The 25,005-nt window shown below is 40.9% G+C and overlaps 1 protein-coding gene across 1 annotated transcript; it reads left to right on the forward strand.

Annotated features, from left to right (window-relative positions):
- The first annotated feature begins 1,326 nt into the window (after positions 1-1,326).
- On the forward strand, positions 1,327-24,317 carry LOC109631761 (transmembrane protein 150A). The gene is made up of 8 exons (XM_020090713.2): positions 1,327-1,580; positions 2,256-2,537; positions 8,135-8,182; positions 9,020-9,106; positions 10,435-10,502; positions 16,712-16,839; positions 20,304-20,481; positions 21,655-24,317. Exons 2-8 carry the CDS (start codon positions 2,473-2,475, stop codon positions 21,900-21,902), a joined length of 822 nt encoding a protein of 273 aa, XP_019946272.1. The 5' UTR covers positions 1,327-1,580; positions 2,256-2,472; the 3' UTR covers positions 21,903-24,317.
- The last annotated feature ends 688 nt before the right edge of the window (positions 24,318-25,005 follow it).

The raw sequence follows: 25,005 nt of genomic DNA on the forward strand, positions 1-25,005 counted from the left end.
TGTTCCTTTCTTTACAGAGCTGGTGTTAAATTTCACTGTGGCTCAACCGTCTGACAGTGAGAACTGAAAACGAGGCATCGAATTGGGGGAAGAAAACCACAAAAGGAGAAGGAGCGCTTGGTTATTGGCATCAAACACACCGGAGGCCAATTCAGATGAGCCAACAAACAGAAATCCTGCTCCTCTCCACACTGATCGGCTGGATATGTAGAAAACAATAAGCAACAAGTGTCTTATACCAACAGACCTGAAGCTTTAAACATTTAAAGTGCTTGAGTTCGAAGTGATCATATTTGAATCTGCTCTGTCTGCAGCAGTTTACTGGACACGGCATCTGGAAACTAACCATTGTCAAGTGACTGAAGATGAATTGGCATCACTTTTAATTATTGATTTCCTTTCTTGTACCAAATGTTTGGTGAATTTCACCTTTCAGATGCTTTCATTCTCCAGTTTTCTCAGTTTTCAGTGTCAGAGAAGATAACATTATTGTACTTTGACAGCTAGTCAGAACACAATAGAAAATCAAAACACCTGGAATGAAAAATGATCATTTTCAACTATATTCTGATCTATATGATAACTATATCTTATCCTATATTATATTATCCTATCTCATCTTATCTTTTCCTATATTATCCTATCCTATCCTATCCTATCTTATCTTCTCTTCTCTTATCCTATCCTATATTATCCTATCTTATCTTATCTTATCTTATCTTGTCTTATCTTATCCTATCTTATCTTATCCTATCTTATCTTATCTTATCTTATCTTATCTTATCTTATCTTGTCTTATCTTATCCTATATTATCTCATCTTATCCTATCTTATCTTATCTTATCTTATCCTATCTTATCCTATCCTATCTTATATTATCCTATATTATCTCATCTTATCCTATCTTATCTTATCTTATCTTATCCTATCTTATCTTATCTTATCTTATCCTATCTTATCTTATCTTATCTTATCTTATCTTATCTTGTCTTATCTTATCCTATCTTATCCTATCCTATCCTATCTTATATTATCCTATCTTATATTATCCTATATTATCTTATCTTATCCTATCTTATCTTATCTTATCTTATTTTATCTTATCCTATCTTATCTTAACTTATCTTATCCTATAATATCTTATTTATAGTCTGGTCCCAGATGATATAGGGTAAATTTGGTGATCCACTATTTTACATACAACATACAAAACTGTTCTCAGCTCGGTTATTTTGCCATAGAGCCCACCTGCCCGCCCACCCGGCGCGCCTCTAAACATAAATGCAACACACCCTGCCACTTTTTTATTTTGAGGGGGGAGGAGTTAAACAGCTGGATTCTCCGAGCGTCTCGTGGCGACGGTACATCGGGATGGACCACATGTGTAAGGGGATCGGACCCGTGCAGCTCCAGGAGAAAACAGAGAAGTTCAGCACAGAGAAGAACCGGGAGCTGTTGTGGAAACTCTGAGCAGCAGGAGTCCGGCGAGGAGCAGCTCTGAGGCGGCAGAGGTGTGGAGCACAGGTCGGCCTGCTCCAAATCATCCAGGAGGAAAACTTGGCAGCTGACGGAGGCAGAAGGTGAGTTATTGATTCTTTCTGCAAACAAGAGGCTGAATATCTGTACGTGTGTAAATTAAATACGAGAAGACCCATAGTGATGTGTAGTAGATGTTATAACTTCTTTTCAATGCAAACCAAAAATGTTTTTCATCGCTGAAACACAAGCAGAGAAATCCATCAGCTCTGGATCACAAATCTGGAAGTAAACGACCTGTGGAAGTAAAACCATTGGATTGTACCGCGTGTGTTTTGCTTTCAATAAGTCATATTGAGTAATATGAACGAGTCTTTATACCTTTAAACCAATGTGAGCATCACATTACTCTTACTACAGATTACAGCTGAACCTATAAGTCAACTAATCGATTAGTAGAGCAACAGAAAATCAACCTCCACCTATTTTCATAATCAAATAATCATTTAGGAATTTTTAAAATCTTGTTTCAGCCTCTCAAATGTGAGAATCTGATGCTTTTCTTTGTCAGAAATGATAATAATCTGAATATTTTGGTGGATTTGACAGATCAAACTACCTGAGGATATAATCTGTGAGTCCAGACAACTGCAACAGGAAGTTCTCACTAATTGGCAGATTAGACAATAATTAAAGTAATTGTTGGTTGCATTTCTTACTCGGATTTCTTTCACCGGCAGGGCTTAATGATGATTACTCTCTCTCTCTTATTTCCGTAGGTGAATGATCCTGACCCACATCCCATCTCCACTCATTCAACCAGCCAAGAGGCAACATCTGTCCTACATGTGTCCCATCTACCATCCTCTGCCTTCAAGAACATGAACCCATGCAGGCGTCAGTCACACTCATTTAAATGTTAGTACTACTTGAGCAGATATCACTCGGCTGGCCGAAGAGGAAGAAGAAGAAAGCGACTGTTAAAGGTGCGGGGAGATGTCTGTGTGGATGATACTGCCTGTGAGCCTCCCAGCTCTGACCATCACTGGGATATGGGTTGTGTAAGTGCTATTTTTTTTCTTTGTCAGTCCCTCCTCAGTTTGGCTGAGACTGAACTGGTTTGGTCTGTGGTTTTTATTCTGTTTCGACGATGACATGTACTTCATGCTGTGATGTTGTGCTGCTATTGTGAATAGAGCAACTTCTCTCAAAGTGAGAGTAACACTATTTTACATGAGAACATGTCATGTTTGCTTTGGCAAGATTTATGTGCTACCAGGATAAAAAGAATACCATATCCCTATTGGTGTTACTACATATTACAGTTTTCCCATACATTTCCCACATCACAATATATATATGTGTGTGCAGTAGTGTAATAGCACAAATTTAGTCCAGTCAAACACTCTATATAAATAAGTTTACTGCTTATCAGAACCATAAAAGCTGCTTTTACACACACTGACCAAACAGCCATTTTCAGATTCCCACACTTGCTTTAAAGCTTGGGTTGGTAATCCTGGAAGAACTATGCAACCGATCCATCCCGCTCCCTCCCATCAGCCCCCTCGTCAAAGCTATGCCCCCAAAACACATGAGCATGCACTTCTTGACAACTGCTAGAAGACGACTTTACGCTGACTCGCTCTGCTTCAGTCTGTGTGTCCCCGGTTAAAATCTTTGGTCGTGTGCAGTGGGAGCACAGGCAGGCCGGTCGGTTGGTGACAGACACAGACAGTACACTGACCAATCATTTCACACTGACCAAAATAAATGATTGGTTGTGTTTATTTTTGTGCTGCGGGGGGGCCACAGACACTGTCTTCAAGCAGACACAACTTTATTGATGGTTATCAGAAGGTGAATATGATTTCACCCCAAAAATGTTTCAGAAACAAAAAAAACCACGCCACCTTTAAAACAATTTTTAAAAATGTACTTAAAAACAAAGATGTCTGGTGTTTGCATATCTACTCTACACCATCTTTCTTTTTTATCAGATGCACACACTTGGGCCATAATCTCTACATTACAAATCTGTTATCTACAAGCACAAACCTCTTGACACCTCAGCCTCTCGCCTGCAGGAAAGCAACGCTGCATATTTACCCTGAATTCCTGGGCGCCATGGAAATTGCCATGTGGATTAACTCTCTCCAGGAAGCATCTGGGATTATCACCCCCTCACTTAAAAGTGAAGCTTTGTAGCTCAATTATCTGCAGTATCGGAGCAGATGTACGGCAGGGAAAAGAGTGACTCCTGGTTATGTCTGGGCTGACAGCTCTCTTGTCTGCTATGTTATTACTGTGGGAGGAGGAACCCAAACCCCAGGGGGAAGAGAGACAGATGGCCCAATTCCAAACTGTCGTAGTCCTGTATTTAGGCTTTGTGCTACGTCTATGATGAGATGCGTGGGGAGTTCACAGTCTAATCAGATGCCAGAGCTAACATCTTACAGTTAGTGCTTGTGAGCATGGCTGCTTCACAGTTGGGAGTGTGTATTCAGGTGTGCAGGGCTTCCCTGGAAAGTGGGTCCATCTAGGTAGAGAACACACGGGTTAAATGACTGCCTCTGATCTTGTTTTGGCATTTTGTTCCCAAGATAGAAAGTTAAAATGGCAAACGCTGCTGACTGTCCCTTCCTTTTCACCCATTTCCTTCCTGTTACCTTGACAAGGCATCCTTGTTTCTAACAGCAGTCGAGGGTCTCTTATTCTAGACTCGTGGAATGTCAAAGGATGTGAAATGTTGCGCAACCCCCCCTCTTTCACTGTGGCAGAACAGGCAAGAGTAAGGTTCTAGTAGAAGGGTTCACAGAGAGTGTAGGCAGAACTTTGACTCAGCATCTGTCGGCCACTTCCAGAGTACAGACGGAGGCAAATCAGTCCTGTGCCCACACACAAATCTTGTCTCAGATTCTTTCTCTGACCTTCTGCGAGTAAGGAATGTTTTAGAGTTTCAGTCTGGCTCTGCTGTGAGGAACACTTGTTGCGGTTTTGGATTTTTTTTAGCTTCAAGGTTTTTAAGCTATGTTTTGCTTTAAAATGTTTTAAAATAAACCTATGTATTAGGTCCTACAGCAGCCAGTCAGAGAAGCTACCGGAGTCTAGCACATCTTGTGCCAAAATCCATCCAGAGCCTTTTTATGCATCACACCCTTTGCTGTGGTTTCTCTTCTTTTTCACTGTTTAAACCACATTTTTTTCACGAAAGACTTTCCTAAATGTTATTCATTGAATGTTGAATGAAAAAAAAACATCTCTGTTTCACCTATATATTGCCCACGGACATGTAATTACAGTTTACAACCACTGCTGAGCTTTGATAGAGGTCTAATTATGTAAACAAACCTATTATTACTCAGCCTCCTTGGAAGAATGCACCAGTTTGAGCAGTTTTATTCAGAGATTTCCCAGAGCTGCTGGGCCGCTCTTTTAGTCTTTGGCAGACGACCAAACTTACAAAATAGGCCTCAACATGGAAAATGTAATGGCAACAGTTGGCCGTCATTTATTTTCCTGTATTGTTTCTAATGAAGTCCCCTGGTAGATCTCTATTTGTTGTTATCTTTTGTTTTCATAAAGTCGGTGTTACTCTACTGTGGTTTAAGGACTCAGAGCTGGAGCTCTGGCAGACTCTTACCTGACGGCCATGTTCTATACCACAGGTTTCCTCGGTGCTTAATGCCAGAGCATTGCAGACAACATGTCTGCCATTTGGCTTATGTGATTTTCAAATGGTGATTCACATAGCATAATACCAGCTATACCAGCCACCTTCTATAGCAGGTAGTAAATATCAGACGTGCATTTTACAGATCACATGCAGGGTTTCAGTTGTAAAGTAATGACTTGAGAACATGAGGAAGTTGAGCCACAAACAGACAGAACAGTGGTGTTTTTGCCATGTCATGATCTCCGTCAGAATTAAGTGGCTGCTGTAGTGATGATTGATGTTTAATGTGACATTTTGTTTGGAGGATTTGGTGGTAGATGTCTCTGAAGATGCTTTCAGACATAAACTCTAGAAAATTGGGTCCATAAATTGTCTTTGTTTGGAGGAGTGTGTCTGTCACGTAAGAAAAACACAGCTGGACATTGTCCAAGTCAGATGCGTTCACAGCAACAGGAAAATGTCTGAAACATTTGGGCGAGTGGTGGAGCTGGGGTGAAACATGCAGGAGGCAGGACATGATGTATAAATTCTGCTGCATGATTTTGTTCACAACATCAGCGTCGGCCCTAATCACCAAAACTATTGAATCCTGTTTTTAAAAGTTGACATTTTCATCTTCATCTGCTTCTTCTACGTGTGTGACTCCTCTCCTGTATGATGTCACATAATTATGCATCTGTATGTTTTATGGGCTAATGGAGAGATCATAATATTTGTGTTATATATGGTCAATTCTTTATTGAGCATTTTTACAGGACTTTTACTACTGCTGCAGTAGATCTTGCTCGTGGCCTCGTGCCCTGGTTTTTCTTCTAATTAGGTTCTCATAACTGTGTTACACTGTGTATCACACTGTAGTATATGTTCCAGTGAAGCATGAGACTTTGAACACTAATCTGGATGTTCAGGTTGCTGGATTCTGCTGGTAGGTATTGTTGACCACTATCTTTGTCACGCAGAAATGAGTATTTACTTCCAGTGAATCTTGGCACAGTCTTGACTGATTTGTTGATTACACGTGTCTATGTGCTTATTAGCAGCGTGTGTGTGTTTTGATGAAATGCCTCTACCCTTCAGAGACTGGTTTGTGATTATGGGACTATCGACCCCGGAAACATTTGTACTTAACCCCCCACTGAACCGACTGCTTAGAGGACAGAGTCTCTGTGGCTGACTGTGTTTCTTTGTGTCCATCTTTTTCTGCCAGTTGAAAATAATGTTTTGATCTGTGTGTGTGGGTGTATTTATATAGAGCTGTTTCTGTGATGGCCACTCCAAGCACTTTACAGTACAGTCCATTGCCAAGTGCCACACACATTCATACAGTGTATCTTTGGGTAGCACTTTTTCTATGAGCAGCAATTCAGGGTTAAGTACAGGTATCTTGCCCAAGGACACTTCGGCATGCAGAGGGGGAAGACTAGGATCTCCGCAGCTGCCTCTATGTGCAGTGTGTGTGTGCAGTTGTATCTCTATAATTCAATTTCAAAGCACAGTTTGAGTTATTGACTATGTTTCCCTTTGTTCTTTATACCGAGCAATGCAAACCACATTTTAAAGTAACATTATTAAAGTATCCTAGCTTATAATTTGCAGCTTCAAAATCCTTTTGACGGTGCATTGCCTGTTTATGCGCTGTGGGTATGATGACGTATGATCTCCTGGATCTCCGCTGAGCCAAGAAAGTTCAAGAGTAATGCAGAACTGAAAAAATACCAGCAATCGTCTCCGATAGTCAGCTAGGAAACTTTGAGAATATGAATATTTCCAAATAGAGTTTTGTTTGTTTTTTATAGCAACAGTACTTAAAAATTTGAGAAACTATGGCTCATGAGGAATATACACCATGTGGCTGTATATCTATGGGACTATGCAGTCTGGGCTCTGGTTGAGATTGATAGACTTTGTTTTGTAAACTACTCAAAAGATTCTAACTGGAGCTCAACAGAATTATAACTACCACTTGTAGCTCCACAGGCATTGCACTAACATGCCGACATGTTTGTCTCATTCATAACTGTAGTTCTATATGACTTGGACATGTTTGGACACAGACAGCTGAACTCATGTTTTGCTGATAATAAAGAGCCTGACACTCTAGCCCTAAGGCAGCATTATGTAAACGTTATTCACCAGGTATGCACCGGTCATCACATAAGCATTTTTTTTTCAGTTGAAAAATAACAATCCAAGTCTTCTCTACTGGACAACCAGTGCAATAGAGACACTTTATAAACCCCCTCAGATCTAGTTTGGTATTTTATCAGCTGATGTAAACACCAATACCAATATATAAGCTGATATCACCCAATATGTCATCTGGCTGAATGTTTGGTTTTTATTTCAGTTGATGATCTCAATCTTGTTATGAGCCACTTTCTTCACTGTTAAAACTTTATTTAAAGTGTGGATGTTAAAACCCAAGAGGCCAATGAACGTAGCAGTTTGGAACACTTCCGCAATATAACAAACATTATGGTCTTTATTTGAGGAACAATGAGTCTCACAGTTTTTATCTTTTGTTCCTCAGGACATTGACTTCTCTGACGATTTATGTGGTCAGTGACCTGATGAAACAAACTCTGCAGCTTGATCTCAGTATTTCAGTCACACCACATTGATTGACATGAGCCAGCCTGTTCTCTCTTCTGCTTCTGAGGTTTGGATAGAGCGATAAGAAGTGATGAGTCAACCTGGTCATGCAGGTTGATCAACAGCATGCTATAGTTTGAAAACATGGCATTTAACGAGAAACGAATAATTCGTGCTTGACTTTATTTACTTTACAACTGAATCCTGATGTCGTTTTTTCTGTCTCCTGTGAGATTTAACAGAGTGGTTTTCTGAATGATTCTGAACTGAGTCACTCTGGATAACAATGTCTAAATTACTGTAGTTTTACAGTAGAAGTCATTACAACATTAAACTCTCTTACTGGCTGCAGTTGTGTAATTTGTCTAATCACACATCCTGTCTTTTCAGGTATGCCATGGCCCTGTACAACCAGCACATCTGCCCTGTGGATAACTGGTACGTTGCTTAATCTGTCCTGTATCCGTGCTACATCTTGCTCCGTCATACCCCAGCTAATCCCTGCGCACTTTACGAAGTCATACCTTGCAGTCAGGTGATAAGTCAGTGTCAATGTCAGCATATTTCTCAACAGGATGTAATTACCTTGGTTGGTATTTTAATCACCAGTAATTTCAACTCAGAAATGTTAAGAACTCACATCTGAATCAGCTCAGAACCCTAAAGAATGACACGTGTTCCAGACAAGAATTGAAATATGATCATAATAGTGATAATAAATACATATACACATTGTTTTGGTTTTGAATCAAATCTTGGTAACTGGTGAGTTCCCAGTAAGAGTGAAGTTGTAGTGATATTTCCAAAACCATAATTTAGATTCATTATTAAAATTCATCTAACACTACTTTTGTAGTGTTTTTTTTATTGGAAGTAATGTCTCCATATGTTAGAGTTCTTTCTCAATCATACAGATATCAGCATTCTGTATTAAAACTCCAAAGTAGACCATCATGGAACTGATAACTGATTTATCTCACTGTCTCTGCCTTTAGTTTGAGATAAGGTCGCTACTTTAGCATATTGTTGGATAGTCTCTACCTGACTACTTCACTTTATCTTCAATTATGGAGAAGTGTTAGTAATTCTGGGACTGTGAAATTCCTTCATATCTGTTATACTTGGCATAGATCTTAAATTTCATTATTAATTGTCTCAACAAGATTTTACTTAATGAAACCTGCAGTCATTTGATTTTGCTCCATATTTTTAACACTGAACTTTGCTCTGTCTTTTTCTCTGTGTGCATGTGTGCGTGGATGTTTGATGCTCCAGGTTGTACAACCAGTCATGTGAAGAGGAGCTTTATTTGCAGAGCGGGCCAATCTTGTGCTGCACGCTAGACAATGTACCTCTCATCAGGTCAGTGAGACTGGACTCCTCCTCTCCTCTGTGCGTCCTGCTGTCTCCTCTCTGTCTGTCTGTACTTTGTGTGTGGTCATTGACAGGAATACTGTCCCATTGTTTTACATGACTCCTGTCGCCACATTGTTGATAAAATGTGTGGGAGCTTCCAAGAGACAGCTGAGTGTGTGTGTGTGTGTGTGAGAGTGTGTGTGCATTCTGGAAATAACTCAGGGCTGAAATATCCTGCTGCCATCGTGGCAGTACAGAGGAATAAACGTGCGTCTGCTTTTCACCGTGTAAACACTCACACAGCTGAATTGGTTCTGTTGGGAGAAAATCAAGACTACCACTCTCTTGTTTTTATTCTTGGCTCACACATCCCACCAGTTGTAGAGCGTAAATACTGTGGTTTGTGTAAAGAATCTAGAGAAAGTCCTGTAAATAAATCACTGCTTATGTTTCTGTCTAAATGCAAAAAATTGACTGTGCCCAGAAATAAGTTTCCTTCAAACTATGTGACCAACCGCAGACTTGGAGAGAAACTAACAACTGTCTAAATGTTGCAAAGGGGGTCTTTCCTAACGCAGTTCTGCTCCTGCTGTTGCTTAATTTACTGGTGCAGGTTAAAGAGCGTCACCTTATTCTGCTGTTTTCTCTACTACTCACGACTAAGCCGTGTCCTAGTTCAGTCTTCATGGGTTGGGTTGACTGTGAAAGCCTAACTTAAGTAATGCGGTCTGGTTTACAGAGGTTTGCTGTGATCGGCGTCACCAGTTGGACATGACAAGAAAGTTTTAGTGCCCCTTGTTTGTTATAACATGTGTTGAGTTGAAGCGTTATACTCCACACAAAAGGGCAATGAATTCTGGGATAGGTGGGGCCGGGACCTGTCGGAGCCTTCGTTTCTCAGGGATGCCTTTGAAACAGGACAGCCGAGTAACGCCACTGTTGCGCAATCGGTCTTTAAATGCAGTAGAGACACAGCTCGAGTGTTGCAATTAATAAGTCACTGACTGAAATCAAACTGTCATGTAACTAAATATGAATAAAGTGAATGAACAGAACCGTGTGTGTGCGTGCGCGTGTGTGTATGTGTATGTGTTTGTGTGTTACACTGCAGTCAGCTGAGAAGTCTTTGTAGGCAGCAGGAGCTCGGGCACAGACGGCCTGTGTTGACTGTCTCCTGCCTTCCCCTCCTACAAACATTTCCCGTTCCTACAAGAGAGGCCGTGTGCAGAAGATAAAAAGTCAAAGGCTTCACGATGGGATGTGAGGAAGCGTAGTTGTACCCCCCCCTCACGCCCCCCCTTCTCTGAGTTATTTCTGTGTCCTCTCTCTTGCAGTAAGTGTGGGACTCTTCCCCCTGAGAGCTGCTTCTTCAGCCTCATCTGCAGCACCGGCTCATTCATGGGTAAGGCGTCCCGTGCATGCAACACACACTCAGTGGGCCCCATTTTACACCCAGCACAATGTGGTACAAAGTATGACACAAGTTTCTTTGCTAGTTTTAGACTGAAACAGTTGTTTTCCTATCCAGCGCTCTGTGTTGCTTGAATAGAAAATACACTTTTACCTATTTGAATTTTAAAAAGAGGTGTCCCCAGGTGCATTGCTGGTGCAATTTTCAAAAAAGAAAATACTAAATCAGTGCTGCAGTATCTCACAGTTATTTTCGGCCACATTATCTGAATAGTTGAATGCAAATGGTGCTCATGTACAGTGCACATACTCTGCTTGTTATACACACACACACACACACACACACACACACACACACATATGATCCCGACTTTAAATTCTTCTATGAGTCACTCTATCATTTCAATTTTTTTCTTCCAAATTAGAAATTACACAATATGAAGAATCATTAATAACAAGTATCTTAATTATACCTTCATTTATTTTACAATAGTGAAAAATGTGTTTAACAATTTCTGAGAGACCAAGGCAACACTCAAATAGATTTTTTCAACCAACAATTTCAAAATATTCAAGTCATTAAAAATCAGCAAAAGTTGCCTTATTTTTCTCTTAAAAAAAAACAAATCAACATTTTAATTCTACACCATATATAAATAAAAAATATAAAAGTTTCATAAAACCAATAAATCAAGTTAAATGAATATTACTGATGAATTAAAAAGAGGGATCACTTTTACTTTCTTTAACTCTTATGTCCAAAATTCGTTCTTAAACTACTGCACCATGAGAGATTAGTTTTGTTTTGTGGTCGTCTCGCTTGCAGTTGTTTTGATCACCTGTTTAGTTTATGTTGAGGCTTTCGAGTAGTTTTATTGTCCGTAGAAAAGTTATGATCTCTTGTAAAAACCTACAACCAGACTATCAAAGAGCCAGTGAAAACCTTCATTGTCATAAATTTGAATGCAGAGTTAATGTGGAGGTTGAAATAACAACTGTGTGTATTTTAGTAGTCACCAGGAAAACATGCATGAAGGGAATGATGTCCCACGTGCTGCTCTGTGTGTGTTTTGTGCGTCTCCACGTGCTGTTCCATGCATTAACTGGTGCTGCTGTCTACTCTGATGTAGTTAATGTTTCCCAGCTGGGCCTTAGACGTGTTCTCTCTCTCTGTGTGTGTGTGTGTGTGTGTGTGTGTGTGTGTGTGTGTGTGTGTGTGTGTGTGTGTGTGTGTGTGTGTGTGTGTGTGTGTGTGTGTGTGTGTGTGTGTGTGTGTGTGTGTGTGTGTGTGTGTGTGTGTGTGTACTATACATATATACATGGCTTCTTTGCTTTGTCAGTCTGTCCACAGCGATTCCCAGTGCTTCTATTTAAGGCCTGACTGATTGGCCGACTCTGAGCTGTTGCTTGATAAATCTGAGAGGGAGGATAAGAAAAATCCATGATGTGATAAAAACACTTGTGGATTCAAAAGTAACTTACAACACAGTAAGCTGTGTGCCCTGTGTTGCTGAGCTTTAAATTACAGCTTTGGTCTTTGCCTGTAGCAAGATTGTGTCATGTATATATTGTAAATATACTGAATATGGACAGAGACTACACATCGTAATACTATGTTTAAGAGATCCTGCTGCAGCTCAGTGTGACTCAGGCAGCAGAGAACGTCCAGCATGTTTGACCATGACCACAGAACCACAGTCACACTGATAACCTTCTATACATACAGGCCTTTTCCACAGTGGACATTCTGACCTGTCATCATGGACGGATAATCATGATGGGCCCTCGACACAAACTTGCCACAGACCAATACACACATAAATGGTACACGCTCACTGCAACTGCCCCGGGACAGCCTACAACCACACAGCACATGAAATTATATTTGTTATTTTTACACAATTACTGTTTTTTAGGTCTTTTGTACATGTATCATGTACAGCAAAAGTGTGTACATCTTAAGGGGTTTACATAAATGTACATCACATGTAGTACAGAGTCAGGACAATCTGCATTGAAGAATATCCTACTTAAGGCACCGGCGTTCTTCTGCTTGAAAGTCGTCAAACTCCAACACCTGGATGAGTTCCAGTTCAATAACCAGGAGTGACGACATGTTCAGACATGGCTGCGTCATCCTGGTTCATTTCTTACTCCCTTGCAGTTACAGACAGGAAGCCTCAGATACAGTCTTAACACAATGTATATGATATAACTTTTCATGATTTGATTAGCTAAGTAACAATACAAACAATTTCATAATATTCAATTCAACATTTTTAAAATCAATATTTCAAATACAAAAAATACATATCACAATAAAAGAGAACCTGACTAGAGTCAACCTCCTCCAAAGCCCAACTGTCTCCTTATGAAACAACATTTAAATTTCCAAATTTCTTACTTGGATCTGCACCAGATTACACACACTCATAAATATCAGTTCCCTAAACATGCATGGGTTAGGGTTAGATTTTTTTTTCCCATCAAGATCCATGAATTGTTCTATGGGAAAGTGGTGAAAATATTTTAAAAAATGCAGTGTTAAAGAAAGTGATAAAAACATAAGTGTAATACTTGTGACAAAAACCAACCACTCAAACATCAGACAGAGGTAAAACATGACCTCATTGTTGGAGGTAAGGATAAATCTTAAAGCCCCCATTGGCTCCAGGACCCTGGGCACGTGTCCGCTTTGTGCATGCTGTAATTCATCATTGCCTGTCGTAGTAGGAAAAGCATGGGTGTTGCTGATAACATTAACAATGGCTCTGTTCTGTTAAAGTGAAGACATGAGTGTTTAACAGCATGAGAAATACCAGGACGCTGAAACAGAAGAAGCTAAATGGAATTCTGCCATCTTTAAGTTTATTATATACACATGTGCTGTTCCTACTGTGACATGTCAGCATGTCTGCTGTGAAATAAATGGCCTGCATGGATATGAGCAAAAGAAGGAGAGTAAAGCCTAGTTTATGCTTCTGCGTCACGTCGACGCCGTAGCTACGGCGTAGCTACGCCGTAGACGCAGACCCCTACGCCGTAGCCTGACGTGCGCCTCCCAAAAATCCTAACTACGCGGACGTCGACGGGGACCGTAAGACAAAACACTGCGCTTCAGTTGTATTGTACAATAAATAACACAATTCAATATAAAAATGCAGACAAATCTATTCTGTAAAATGTTATGTGGCAACCAAACAACATAACAGCCAAACAATGGAGCATCTCAGGATTTAGAGTCTAAAAAAGCAGCAGAGTGTTGCAGACTTCCTGTCTCCACTGGTGAGTAAATCTGCAATCAGCTAAAAGCGGCTGTGGCCTGGCCGATCTGAAACTCTCGTTTTAAACATGTCCCCAATCCGTTTCCAACAGACGTGTGAAACAGCTGTTTGAACCACATTTCTCAATGAAATTTGATATCACTACTAAAATAGTTATTGTACTTAGAATAAATACTCGTCCTTTATTTAGATTGAAGCTTAAGATGCATTTCCACCGAGTCGTGTGGATCAGTGACTCCTGCACATGGTTTGATTTCTTCACTCTCCAGGAACAGCTGCCCTGTCAGTGTTTATTTCTTCTTCACCGTCCAATTAGCCTGAACATATTGTATGTTAATGCCCTTGATGCTGCAAGTCATTATGGAAGTAGGTTAAGTTGATCTGGCATGTAGCTGTACAACAGGCTATTGTAAATAATCTGTCCTTAGCTTCTTAGCCCATTGTTTAATGTCGTACTTTGTAGATTGTGCCTGCTCCTGCTGGCTCAGGGCTTCGTTCCTCTCCGGGATAACGGACCTGATGAACTGCACATTACATCAGAATTGTTCTTCTTTTTTTCTTTCTTTTTTTTATCCCAGTCCGCACCTTTCTGCCAGTGTACACACACAATGTTTCAAACACAATGCATCCATTCTTTTCCCTGCATACCTCCTGCGGGAGAGAAGAATGCTGCTGGAGTTTTGGGTTGAAACGTATCCCAAGCAGGGTTTATTTAACTCTGAGGTGTGGTGCGGCCGATGTAGGGATATACACGTCTGTGCACATGCAGTACCTCACTCCTTGTCTATGTGTGAAAGCAGAAGTCTTTGCTTGTCTCCGCTGGGTTGTATATAGGTTACAGTGTGTACACGCTGTTGCTAAGTGACCTCCATGGTAGAGCTATGCTTGTGTGTGTTTGAGCCAGCTCTCTGCTGCTGTGGGCTTCAGAGAAAATAAGAAAGACCTGAAGAGGGTGGCTGTTTGAGAGGCGACCAAAGCTGTGACAGTGTGAGAGACACAAATACAACGTGTTTATGTAAATGTATTCCATCTGCTGAGCTGTCAGAACACAGCTCGTCCTGACTCAGGAAAACTGGAGGTCAGCTCATCAAACATGTAAACCCCATGCTGTCTGATCCTGTGAGCTAAACGCACATGCACAACATGACAATGGAAAATAGGAGGATTTTCTTAAGGAGACTAATGGGGAGAAAATCCTTGTCTTTAACCTTCAAGCCAGCTCACATCATCGTAGGTAAATGCCAGCACATGCAACCATTATTATTTCTTATGATGAAATGGTCATTTTGTTGGAAATGCTGTATGGAAGCTCCACAGCCAGCCAGTCTGCGGCAGAGAGGCCGGGATGCCATGATCTAATTAAATAAATGCATTTGACTCTCTCATCCCTTCAGTCACACAGCATGTTCTCCATTTGAATGAGAGAGAGAGAGGGAGAGAAGGAAACAAAAACAAGATTGTTTCCGAGCCTGAAGACACGTTTTTGTTTTCCATGATTGTAAGTGAAATCGCTTTGCCAAGATTATTTTAGCGCTGAGGGAACAGAGGGCAGTTTTCACAAACAAGAACAAACACTTTGAGGATTTGAAAAACAATATTGTTCTTTTTATAATTGTATCTATTACATCAGCTTTGTATGCATCCCGTGTATCTGTGGTTCCTGGTAATCAAACAAAAATATAAATAACAGTCAGTAGAGCACATAACTCTCTGGAGGCCCAGCAGACCCCTTAAATTAAAACAAGCCTTATTTCTAAGGCTACATTACGTGGTGCTGGTTCCAGGTTTCTAGTCCTATGTGTCACCATACCTCCTACAAAGACTTCACTCTATGAAACTACATTTATATCCACTAGACCCAGAGTTTATCTGGATATACACTAAATGTTATAATATTTTTTCCCTTTCACATCTTTTAGTATTTTATTATTTCTTTCTTTCTCTAATCTCTTATTATTATCTTTTATTGTTATAATTGTATCTCTTTTTATCTGCTTTTGGTGTTTCTTCATTTCTAATTTATGAGATTTGCGACAGCGTTTCCTCCTTTCATACCATATATTTTGCTTTGTGGGTGGGGGCTGTGGGGGGTATTATTTTTATTGTTTATTTTCTGTAAAGCACTTTGTGTTACACTGTTTATATGATAAACGCTACACAAATGTCTTATTGAGTCTAATAACATCAACATTGTGTCTGGGCATTGAGACGCAGACCACAACATATATCCAAACTGTAGCTAGAGGAAACTGAGTTTTACATTATTTTTCCTCTCTCTGTGACCATGGTTTCCGTGGAGACCCTCTTAATGGCTGCCTTTAATGCAACAGTTTAGTCTGTGGGATATTGTTCGAGTTCTCAGGTTGACACAGGAGCCCCTCCTGCATCGTCCCCTCTCATTCTTTCAGCCTCCTCTTGTCCACTCGTCCTCTCTGCCGCTCTCAAGCAGCCCAGTCAGCCTCAAGCAGCAGCCGTGAAGAGCTAACAAAGAGAAAGCAGGCGGGGGTCAGCTCCTCGGTGCACCAACAATACCCCCAGTCACAGCCCATTAGCACATCAGCAGTCATCTGTCCCATATACTGTATTTCGCTTCCCTACGCCTTTTAATCTTATGTAAGACTCGGACCAACCCCCACCCATGTATCGTTGCCACTTTCCCGCCGTTTCCTGCCCCTCACTTGTTAGGCAGAGAAATTCAACTTCCTGTGATTCTCAATCAGCTTCAAAGGAATTCTTTTGTTTCCTTGCTAAATGAGGTGTGCGAGCGTTCTGCATTGAATTGAACTCAGGCCCTGTGGGATAACCTGTGTGTACTTTACCCGTTTCAAGTACAAGCTTAATGCTGCCTCTTCTCTCCCCCCCCCCACATCGTTTCACTGTTCGACTGATGTCTCTTTATGTCTCTCTCTTCCTGTAGTGATGGTGATCGTACTGCTCCGATATGCCCACGTCATTGAGAAGCACCAAAACTGTGTCCTCAACACAGCAAGTCTCTCCACAGGCTGGATCTGTGCTGCTGGACTCATCATGGTGGGCAACTTCCAGGTACGGTCACCCAATTTAATCATCTACAGGTTTCTGGTCCTATTTGCTACCATACAGTGGCTGAAAAAACCCTCTGCCCTTATGAAACTACATTAAACTCCTCTAGATCTCCAGATTTATTTTGGGATCTGCACTAAATCAATTAATTATTAGTTAATTAACTCATCGATACTAACCCCCCAAATATATCTGAAATTTTCATCAAGATTCACATATAATTATCTTAAAAATCTTTCTCTATCTAGCAATGTTAAAAAAAATTAAAACCTTAAATCTTATCTGGATCCACACTAAAATTGAGTGGGTTCTTCCCCCGATCCATTCCTCATCCATCCACCTTGTTTCATGGTAATCGGTCCAGTAGTCTTTGCGTGATCCTGCTAACCCCAACCACTTTGGCAGACAGAAAAAAGATTAACTCGAATATGTTTTCATGTTCTTTTCTTTTTTAGTGTGAGGTTTTTTTGGCCCCTGTGGTTTAACATCATGTTAAGTTAAATCTGTTTTTGGTTTAGGACAGCTGAACTTTCAAAACAAGAGCACGGGTTGGATATTCCTGGGTTGTAGGATACTGTGATGGGCAGTTCTTATGTTTTATAGATGAAACAAGGAGGAAATCTACATAAAGGTTTGTTAATGCCTGTCATGTAGTTCAGTGTTAAAACTGTGGAGAAGAAGAAAAAGAAACCCAACCTGAATTCCTGTCCTGTAGATATTTGTTCATTGGGAAAGAATTTCTTCAAGTTTAAATATTTGGAGCCTTGGCTTGATCCCTAGAGTGTATGTGTTTTGTTTTGAAGAATTAGACAGAGGGACAGCAGTTACAGTTTTCTTTGTAGAAAAATAGACTTAAGTAGAGGAGACATGTACGACAATAGTCATCCTTTCATCTAATATTCCCCAGACCTTGACCTGAGCTGTTCAGCGTTTGTTTTTTCCTCGAGTGTTTCTTTGGTGTAAACAGTTTGTTTTGTGATGACAGGCTGAATTCTCCTGTGTAGTCTTGTTGCAGTTGTACTTTCGTTCTTCAACGTACACAGCATTGCTGAATACTCGACTGTTGATGGGAAAGTTTTGGAAAGAGGCTCATACTGGCTCTGATGACCACTAAAACCCTTCAGTTGTTACAACTTCTAAAACATATGCAATGGTCACTGTTTCTATCTTGAATTTATGTTTCATTATAAAATAGAATAATGTTACCCCGTGTGTGTCTGTTGTCACTGTTACATTTTTTGACAAGAATATCTGTGCATTAAATCTTCCTGTGGCTTTGGATGAATGTGATGCTTTGAATAGTCGTCCTTGGGTTTGCTGGAGATACATTTGTTTAAGATTAGGATTATTGCAGGGCCGACGTACTAAAACAACCAACCATTCACACCTATGGACAATTAAGAGTCTTCAATTAACCTAATCCCAATCTGGACGTCTTTGGACTGTGGGAGGAAGAAACCACATGCAGACACAGGGAGAAAAGGCAAACTCCACACTGAAAGGAACTGGGCCAAACAGGGATTTGAACCACTGGCACCACCTTGCCACCTTGCCACCTCTTCCAGATTATGTTTTCTGTCGTGGAAGCACATGTAGAAGACGAAGACCATATAGCAGGAGCTCTTTTAAATGCAACGATGCTGAGTCAGTGTCCTTCAGAAGTGCCCTGTGTAATAAAGAAGAAGAGGGATGGGCTTCCATGAGTGTGTGGAGCAGATGTGCAGTTTGTCTCAAAGTGTACGAAGGTCATCTTCACCCTCTTCATGCTTTTCCTCCAGGGGCCTCCGCTCTGCAGAGGAATTTTACGGGAAGCGCCAAGGAGAAGTTAGTCATCAAGTCTGGCCATGCATAAAACAGAGCTGGGAAGACAGGGTGCGTGTAAGAGAGGCCCCATACCTAACCAATCACAGACACTGGCTCGCAGACTCACATCTCTTCCTGCTGGGGACATTTGTACTGGAATGGAAATAGAGATGTCATTGATAGTGAAGAAACTGTGGACGGGAGAGAAAACCTGCTGCGAAATGATACGCAGACCCAAATTCATAGGCTCAAAAAGCATCTGCAGGCAAACACCATAGGAAAGAGAGAAAGCAGCAAAAACACAGCACATGGTAACATATCCGGTGGTGGCAACTGCCGCGGGTTGTAGCTGTCTCTTAAATAATGCTCTGATAGCACGGCTGTGGTGTGGCCAACAGGGCTTTACTTAGGTCTGATGGTTTGAGCTGAGAAACACAAAAATAGATGGAAGTTGTCACTCCCCTCTTTTGTTCTCCCCTTTTCCTTGTAGTTCCTTACTTAAGCTGCCACATTTTAGTCCTTTTCAATTCTCTATACATCCATCGGTTTGTCATCGCGGTCACCTACGCCCACACATCGAGTTGAACAGCAATGGTTTACTTAACTATATACAAGTCGGCCAGTGTTTGTGTAAAATGGTGTTGTAGCTCTTCCTGACCTTTGTTAAATTGAATTGACAATCAATACTAACCATTGTGGAGTAAATGGATGACATCAATATTTTCATTATTGATTAATCTGCTGCCCATCACAAATTTCAGATTTTTGCTAAAATTTAAAATGATCAATTCAAATAGTTTTGATCTGTTGCCAGTGTGGTTTAGCTCATGTATGAACAAGAAGGTATGTGTATGTGTGTGTGTCCCTGTTTGATTGTGTTACTGTAGATAAAGAAATTTTGAGGTATTAGATTACAATAAAAATACTACTGTGAAAACTCATAAAACCCTGTGGGAGAACATGTGAGGCCCGACTCATTTCTTCATCCTCAACTCTGGAGATGTCACAGTCAGATCTGAGAAAAGACTCAAATCACCACGTGTGCGTTTCAAATTGAACTGTCTGGAAATCTTACACTTCAAGGATTAGCCTACTGCACAAGAATGTTCAGTATGTATTAGCTGGGTCAATGGACAAATGGCTTACAAGCCAAAACTAAATAACTTCTAGGCTGTTGCTCTAATGATCTCTAAGAATTGTGTGGAGCTTTTCCAAACACAAAGACTTCAACCATTTAGCTTCAGTAACAAAAAACTAAAATAACTCTTTATCATCAGTCTAAATTAGTCTGGTTCATGGAGGTGTGTCCCGAGCTTTGTTTAATGCTCCACTGAATCTCTTATCTGTTCTCATCAGGACATTTGTGCTCTCTCTCTCTCTCCCCCTCTCCCCTCTCTTCGTGTGTGTGTGTCCTGCAGTGGGAGCTGTAGTCACATGCTCCTGAGCAGCTCTTTTGTGTATTGTGTCTTATCGTTCTTGTGACCGACACGGAAAAGAGGAGGTGTTCTGTTGTGTTACTCGCTGCTGTCGTTTCCTGCACATCACCCTCTTTTTCCCCTCATTCCTCTTCTGCTCCTTATTCGAAAGAAATAAGAGGCTTTGAACAAAGTGAATGAATAAACCTGACCTCACCCCACCCTCTCCCTCTTTTCCTTATGTGGCAGGTGGATAATGCCAAAGTCCTCCACTATGTCGGAGCGGGCATCGCCTTCCCCACCAGTATGCTGTTTGTGGGCCTGCAGTCGGCGCTGACCTACCGCCTGGCCAAGACGCAGGGGGAGTACAATGTGGCCCACCTCCGGCTCTGCATGACCCTGCTGGCCTTCGTAGCCTTGGTGCTCAGTATCCTCCCCAGCCACTGACAGATGGCAGCCGTTGAAGCTGTCAAGTGCTTTACAGTCGAGCATAGCGCTGCCAGCCTGTTCCTCTGCAGTATATTTTGGTTTTATGGGACATATTTACAGCAAATACTGTGAGAATAGATTGACGGCATGTTTTCAATGGCTCAATCAGTTTTATCTGTGATAGATGTAGTTTACAGGAAATGTTAGACATTTTTAAAATTATGCAAATGTTCTCTCCTGCTGAGACTAAAATGAAAAGATATTAGTCTCATATCTATCTATCTATCTTATCTATCAATCTATCTATACGATTTTTGTTTTGTTGAGAAAAAAATTGAGAAATTTAAAGAATATTATTTTAAAAAAAATGTTTTAAGTTACCAGGGATATTCAATTCAATTCAATTCAATTTTATTTATATAGCGCCAATTCATAATTTACATTATCTCAAGGCACTTTACATTTAAAGGTCAAGACCTTAAAACAATATTAACATAGAGAAACCCAACAGTTCCCACAATGAGCAAGCACAGGCGACTGTGGAGAGGAAAAACTCCCTCATTAACAGGGAGAAACCTCTGGCAGAACCAGGCTCAATGTGGGCGGTCATCTGCCTCGACCGGTTGGGGTGAGGAAAGAAAAGTAAGGGGGGAGGAAAGGAGAGATGGGTGGAAAGCGGGGGAGAGAAGAGAGATGAGGTGGAGAGAGAGAGACCGGTAACAATTTGGCACCATCAAAATCAAGGCTAACCATAACAATAACAATGTATAGATCTACAACATGACTAGATATATTAATGAATTGCTGAGTTCTTGTAATAAATGCAGACAATGGTGATGGTGGTCGTTGTGGTCCTGTAGTCCCGGTGCCGGAGTTATCTGAAACACTACACTACAATTCACTACTAGACTACTTCACCTTATCTTCAATTATGGGGAAGAATAATGATTTTAATAATAATTCTGTAACTTGTCACAATTGGGAAATGCTCAGTTCCTTATTATATAAATTGTTTTGTATTACAATATATAAAATGTGGATTTATAGTTTTACAAGTAAGATCAGGCAAATTTTGTCCAGAGGTGAACTTTCTACACATGAAAAGCTCAGACTTTCCTCAGGGCTTTGACGTTGATCTTCTTGCAGTTGTTGCCCTTAACCGTGTGTGCAGGTGGTGTGTTCTTCTGTCAGGAGAGCTTCGTCCTGCAGCACGCCTCAGCCATCTTCGAATGGGTCTTCTGTGTCATCGTCATGCTGTTTTACGGGACGTTCAGCTTCGAGTTTGCCAGCTTGTCAGGGGACACCATGGTGGTGCTGGCTAGAGGAGGGGCCCTGGGTGCTGCTGGGAGAGAACACAAGGTGGACGCACTGGGAGCCCACTCGCAGCCGCACCAACCGGAGAACCTGTCTATACTGTAGCCTCATTGATGCATCCAGATGTCACACAGATGGCTTGTTCATTCATTTCAAACTCTTGGTTGTAGAATGAGTTTAATTATTCATTTCCAGCCGCGCTCGTCTGAAGCTCTGAGGTGAACCAGGCCTGTGCAGCAGCCATTCATGGTAGAGTGGATCCTACCCTTACAGCCCGAGGGGGTGTAGATCTACTGCCACAGTAGAGAGCTCCACTTGCATTGATTGTGTCTTTAAAGAACTTGCTTGCATTTTGCACAAAGCACAAGTGTGAAACCAAATTTTCAGTATTTTGTCAATCATGTCAAGAGAACCTTCCCTCCCCTGCTGAGATCCTGAAACCTGTCTCAAGTGTGGCCTTGGACCATTTCTGCTTCACTGCCGCAGCGCTAAAGGAGTGAAGGCTGCTGGACGGCCTGGCTGACAGTGTTACAGTGGCGAGACGGAGTGAGAGAAGATGGTGTTACAGAGGATCCAGGTCACATGAACACAATAAATCCAGAGAGTTTATAGACGTTTCAGTCAGTGGTCTGCCTTTTGCAATCATTTACTCCTGCAGTAAGCAATATATTTGATATTAACAAATCAAATTATTGTAACATTGAAGCGTTCCAGAGTATTGAACACCCTGAGAATAAACCTCCTGCTCCACGTAGATTTTAGTGGCTTTTATATGACAGAAAGTTTGGAAAGCAGAAGACATTTTTCTCTGGAGCTGCATAATTATGGTTAAAAGGAAATTGGATATTGGATTCATATTCTTCAGATGGCCGTTAGGATAATAATGCTGCTCTGTTTCTGCTGGAAGAATACGTAGCTATAGAAGTTAACCAAAACAGCCTCTGTTTGTTTTGTGGTCAAAAATCACCTAAAACAGCTTTATATAATGCACTTGTCAAGGACTTCATTTTCTATCAGCAACTCTACATATGCAAAGCTAACACTATTTTTAAAGTATCAGCGTCAGGATGCTTTGGGTGGCGTGCCATGTCATTATATCACCTGCAACATACAACATACATACAATAGATCTGGTGCCTCATGAATGCAAACCTTTACGACTCATTGTACCACGTCAACCTGAAACCTCACTTTTTAATTCAGCTTCCTCTCTGTAGAGTTTCTGCCATAGAATATGAAAGAGAGATGACAAGGCGTCCAGAGGCTAAATGCGTACCGGCTAATTCAAGCCAGAGCTCTGGCTTTATTGAGTTTGGTGACGAGGCATCACACGTGGTTTCAGGTCTTACGCTTGGAGGTCTGCATCCGATTACACCCCCCATCGAGGAGGAGCAGCAGAATGAGCTCTCACTGCTGAACCTTCAGACTTTCTCTTTGGATCTCGGACGTCCCCATAGTAGGAGTTTCTACATTGGGACAAATGGAAGAGTGAGAAGGAAGTAATGAGACACAAGTGAGATGAACTGTCCTGCTCGCTGTACGTGCCAAATATCAGTCATCGGTGCTCAAACACAAAAGGCCTTATCCTGTCATGTTTCCCAGAGTTCAGCTGTGATTATGATGAGTGAAAGCAATAAGACGGGGATGTGGGGTCAGTTCTTGGACGAGTAGGAGACAGGAGGGCTGAGAGTGCCAGGAATTCCTAAGCAGATATTTATCACAACAAGAAAAAATCTTGTGATATCTGTAGTTTGGACTCACGGTTTAGAATCTTCTCTTCAGTCGTTCCTTGGTGAAGATATCCTCATGTTGATTTGCATTCACTGTCTTTCTCTGACAGTGTTGTGTTTATATTTTGAATTCTGTGTAACATTAACACAGTTTTTTATTTCTGGTGAAAAACCAGAGCGAGCTGCGCAACAGCAACAGTTTTGTTAGTTTGCTCTTTAAAAATATCGCTCCCTCTCACCACAACCAGCCACATGTTGTGCAGTGCCAGTATTTGTTGAGTGCAAGTGCTTAAATGAGCTTTCTTCAAATGCAGTTTCACAATCTGAAATATAGGGACTGAAATATAGTAAATCACTCTGGGACTGAATGTTTGAAACAAGGCTGAGCTGGAGGAGCTAGTGCTCGTTGCTCCTGTGGAATGAGCTGAGATGAGGTTAGAACGCCGGCAGCTGATCACCTGCTTCTCTCTGCTGGTTAAAGTGCTCATTGCACATGAGCTTGTGTTAGGATCAGAGCTGGAAAGTCGTATTTCAGTTTGTTTTCTACTTGACGTGTTCAGTCGGTCAAATCTGCTTTTTTTCCTCTGGTAACACCTGACCTCATGTCCACATACTACTTCTACAATATGCATTCTTCTAACAAATCACATGTTAATATTCAATGTTCTATAAAACGTTAATAAGCCAGATGATGGTGCTGCTCTAGCAAGAAACATTTCATTATTATGCATTTACTAAAAGTTACTTTACGGTTTGTGCATGTTCTTTTCAATTTAAATCCTTTGCATCATCTCCTCGGCCTCCTCGTCATTTCATTTCTGTCCTTTTATTTTTTCCCCTCGTTTTCTGATCTGTCTGATCTTTGCACTCAGGAAAATGTTAAGACACCAGCTGCATTGTTCAAAGCAGAACCGACTGTTTGCTTCTGCCTCCCGTTGCCTTTTTGTTTTAATGGAAACTGTTTCATGTTCGCGAGGACTCATTTTGTATATTTTGCTTTTGTGTAGAGTAAGCGCAACTGCTTTTTTTATTGTAATCAGTTGCAGGATTGATGGTTGCCTGTGATGTAATCGATTATTTTTGTTAATCAAAGACTCAGTAAAGCTTAAGAGAAGAATAAACATTCCTTAACAGTTAGCTTAGTTAGGATGCTTATGCTGCTTCACACAGATGTGGTTAAATATCTGCAAAGATAAACCGGTTGACTCATGTTTTCAGTATATGATGGGTGAGAGCATTCTAAGAAACCAACTAGTATTTGTAAACCTCAGAAGATTCTATTACTCAATACCCAGTTTTCTCAGTTAAAATGCAAAATATTCCCTATGTGCCTTATGTATTATTTTGATAATGAAAACCAAAGAGGTTTAGGTTATAAAATTCTATTTTGATGAAAGTCATGATTGTATGTGTGAGTATAAGATCTATATATGTATAGATATAGATATATGCCTTAATGTTAAAAAAATAAAGCTAAA

Source organism: Paralichthys olivaceus, chromosome 14 (assembly GCF_024713975.1).
Source record: "Paralichthys olivaceus isolate ysfri-2021 chromosome 14, ASM2471397v2, whole genome shotgun sequence".
Taxonomy (NCBI): Eukaryota; Metazoa; Chordata; class Actinopteri; order Pleuronectiformes; family Paralichthyidae; genus Paralichthys; species Paralichthys olivaceus.

Coding starts and splice junctions, on each gene's coding strand:
- LOC109631761 (XM_020090713.2), top strand. CDS start 2,473: ATGTCTGTGTGGATGATACTGCCTGTGAGCCTCCCAGCTCTGACCATC. Junction 8,183..9,019: donor ATCTGCCCTGTGGATAACTG/GTACGTTGCTTA, acceptor TTGATGCTCCAG/GTTGTACAACCAGTCATGTG. Junction 10,503..16,711: donor CAGCACCGGCTCATTCATGG/GTAAGGCGTCCC, acceptor CTCTTCCTGTAG/TGATGGTGATCGTACTGCTC.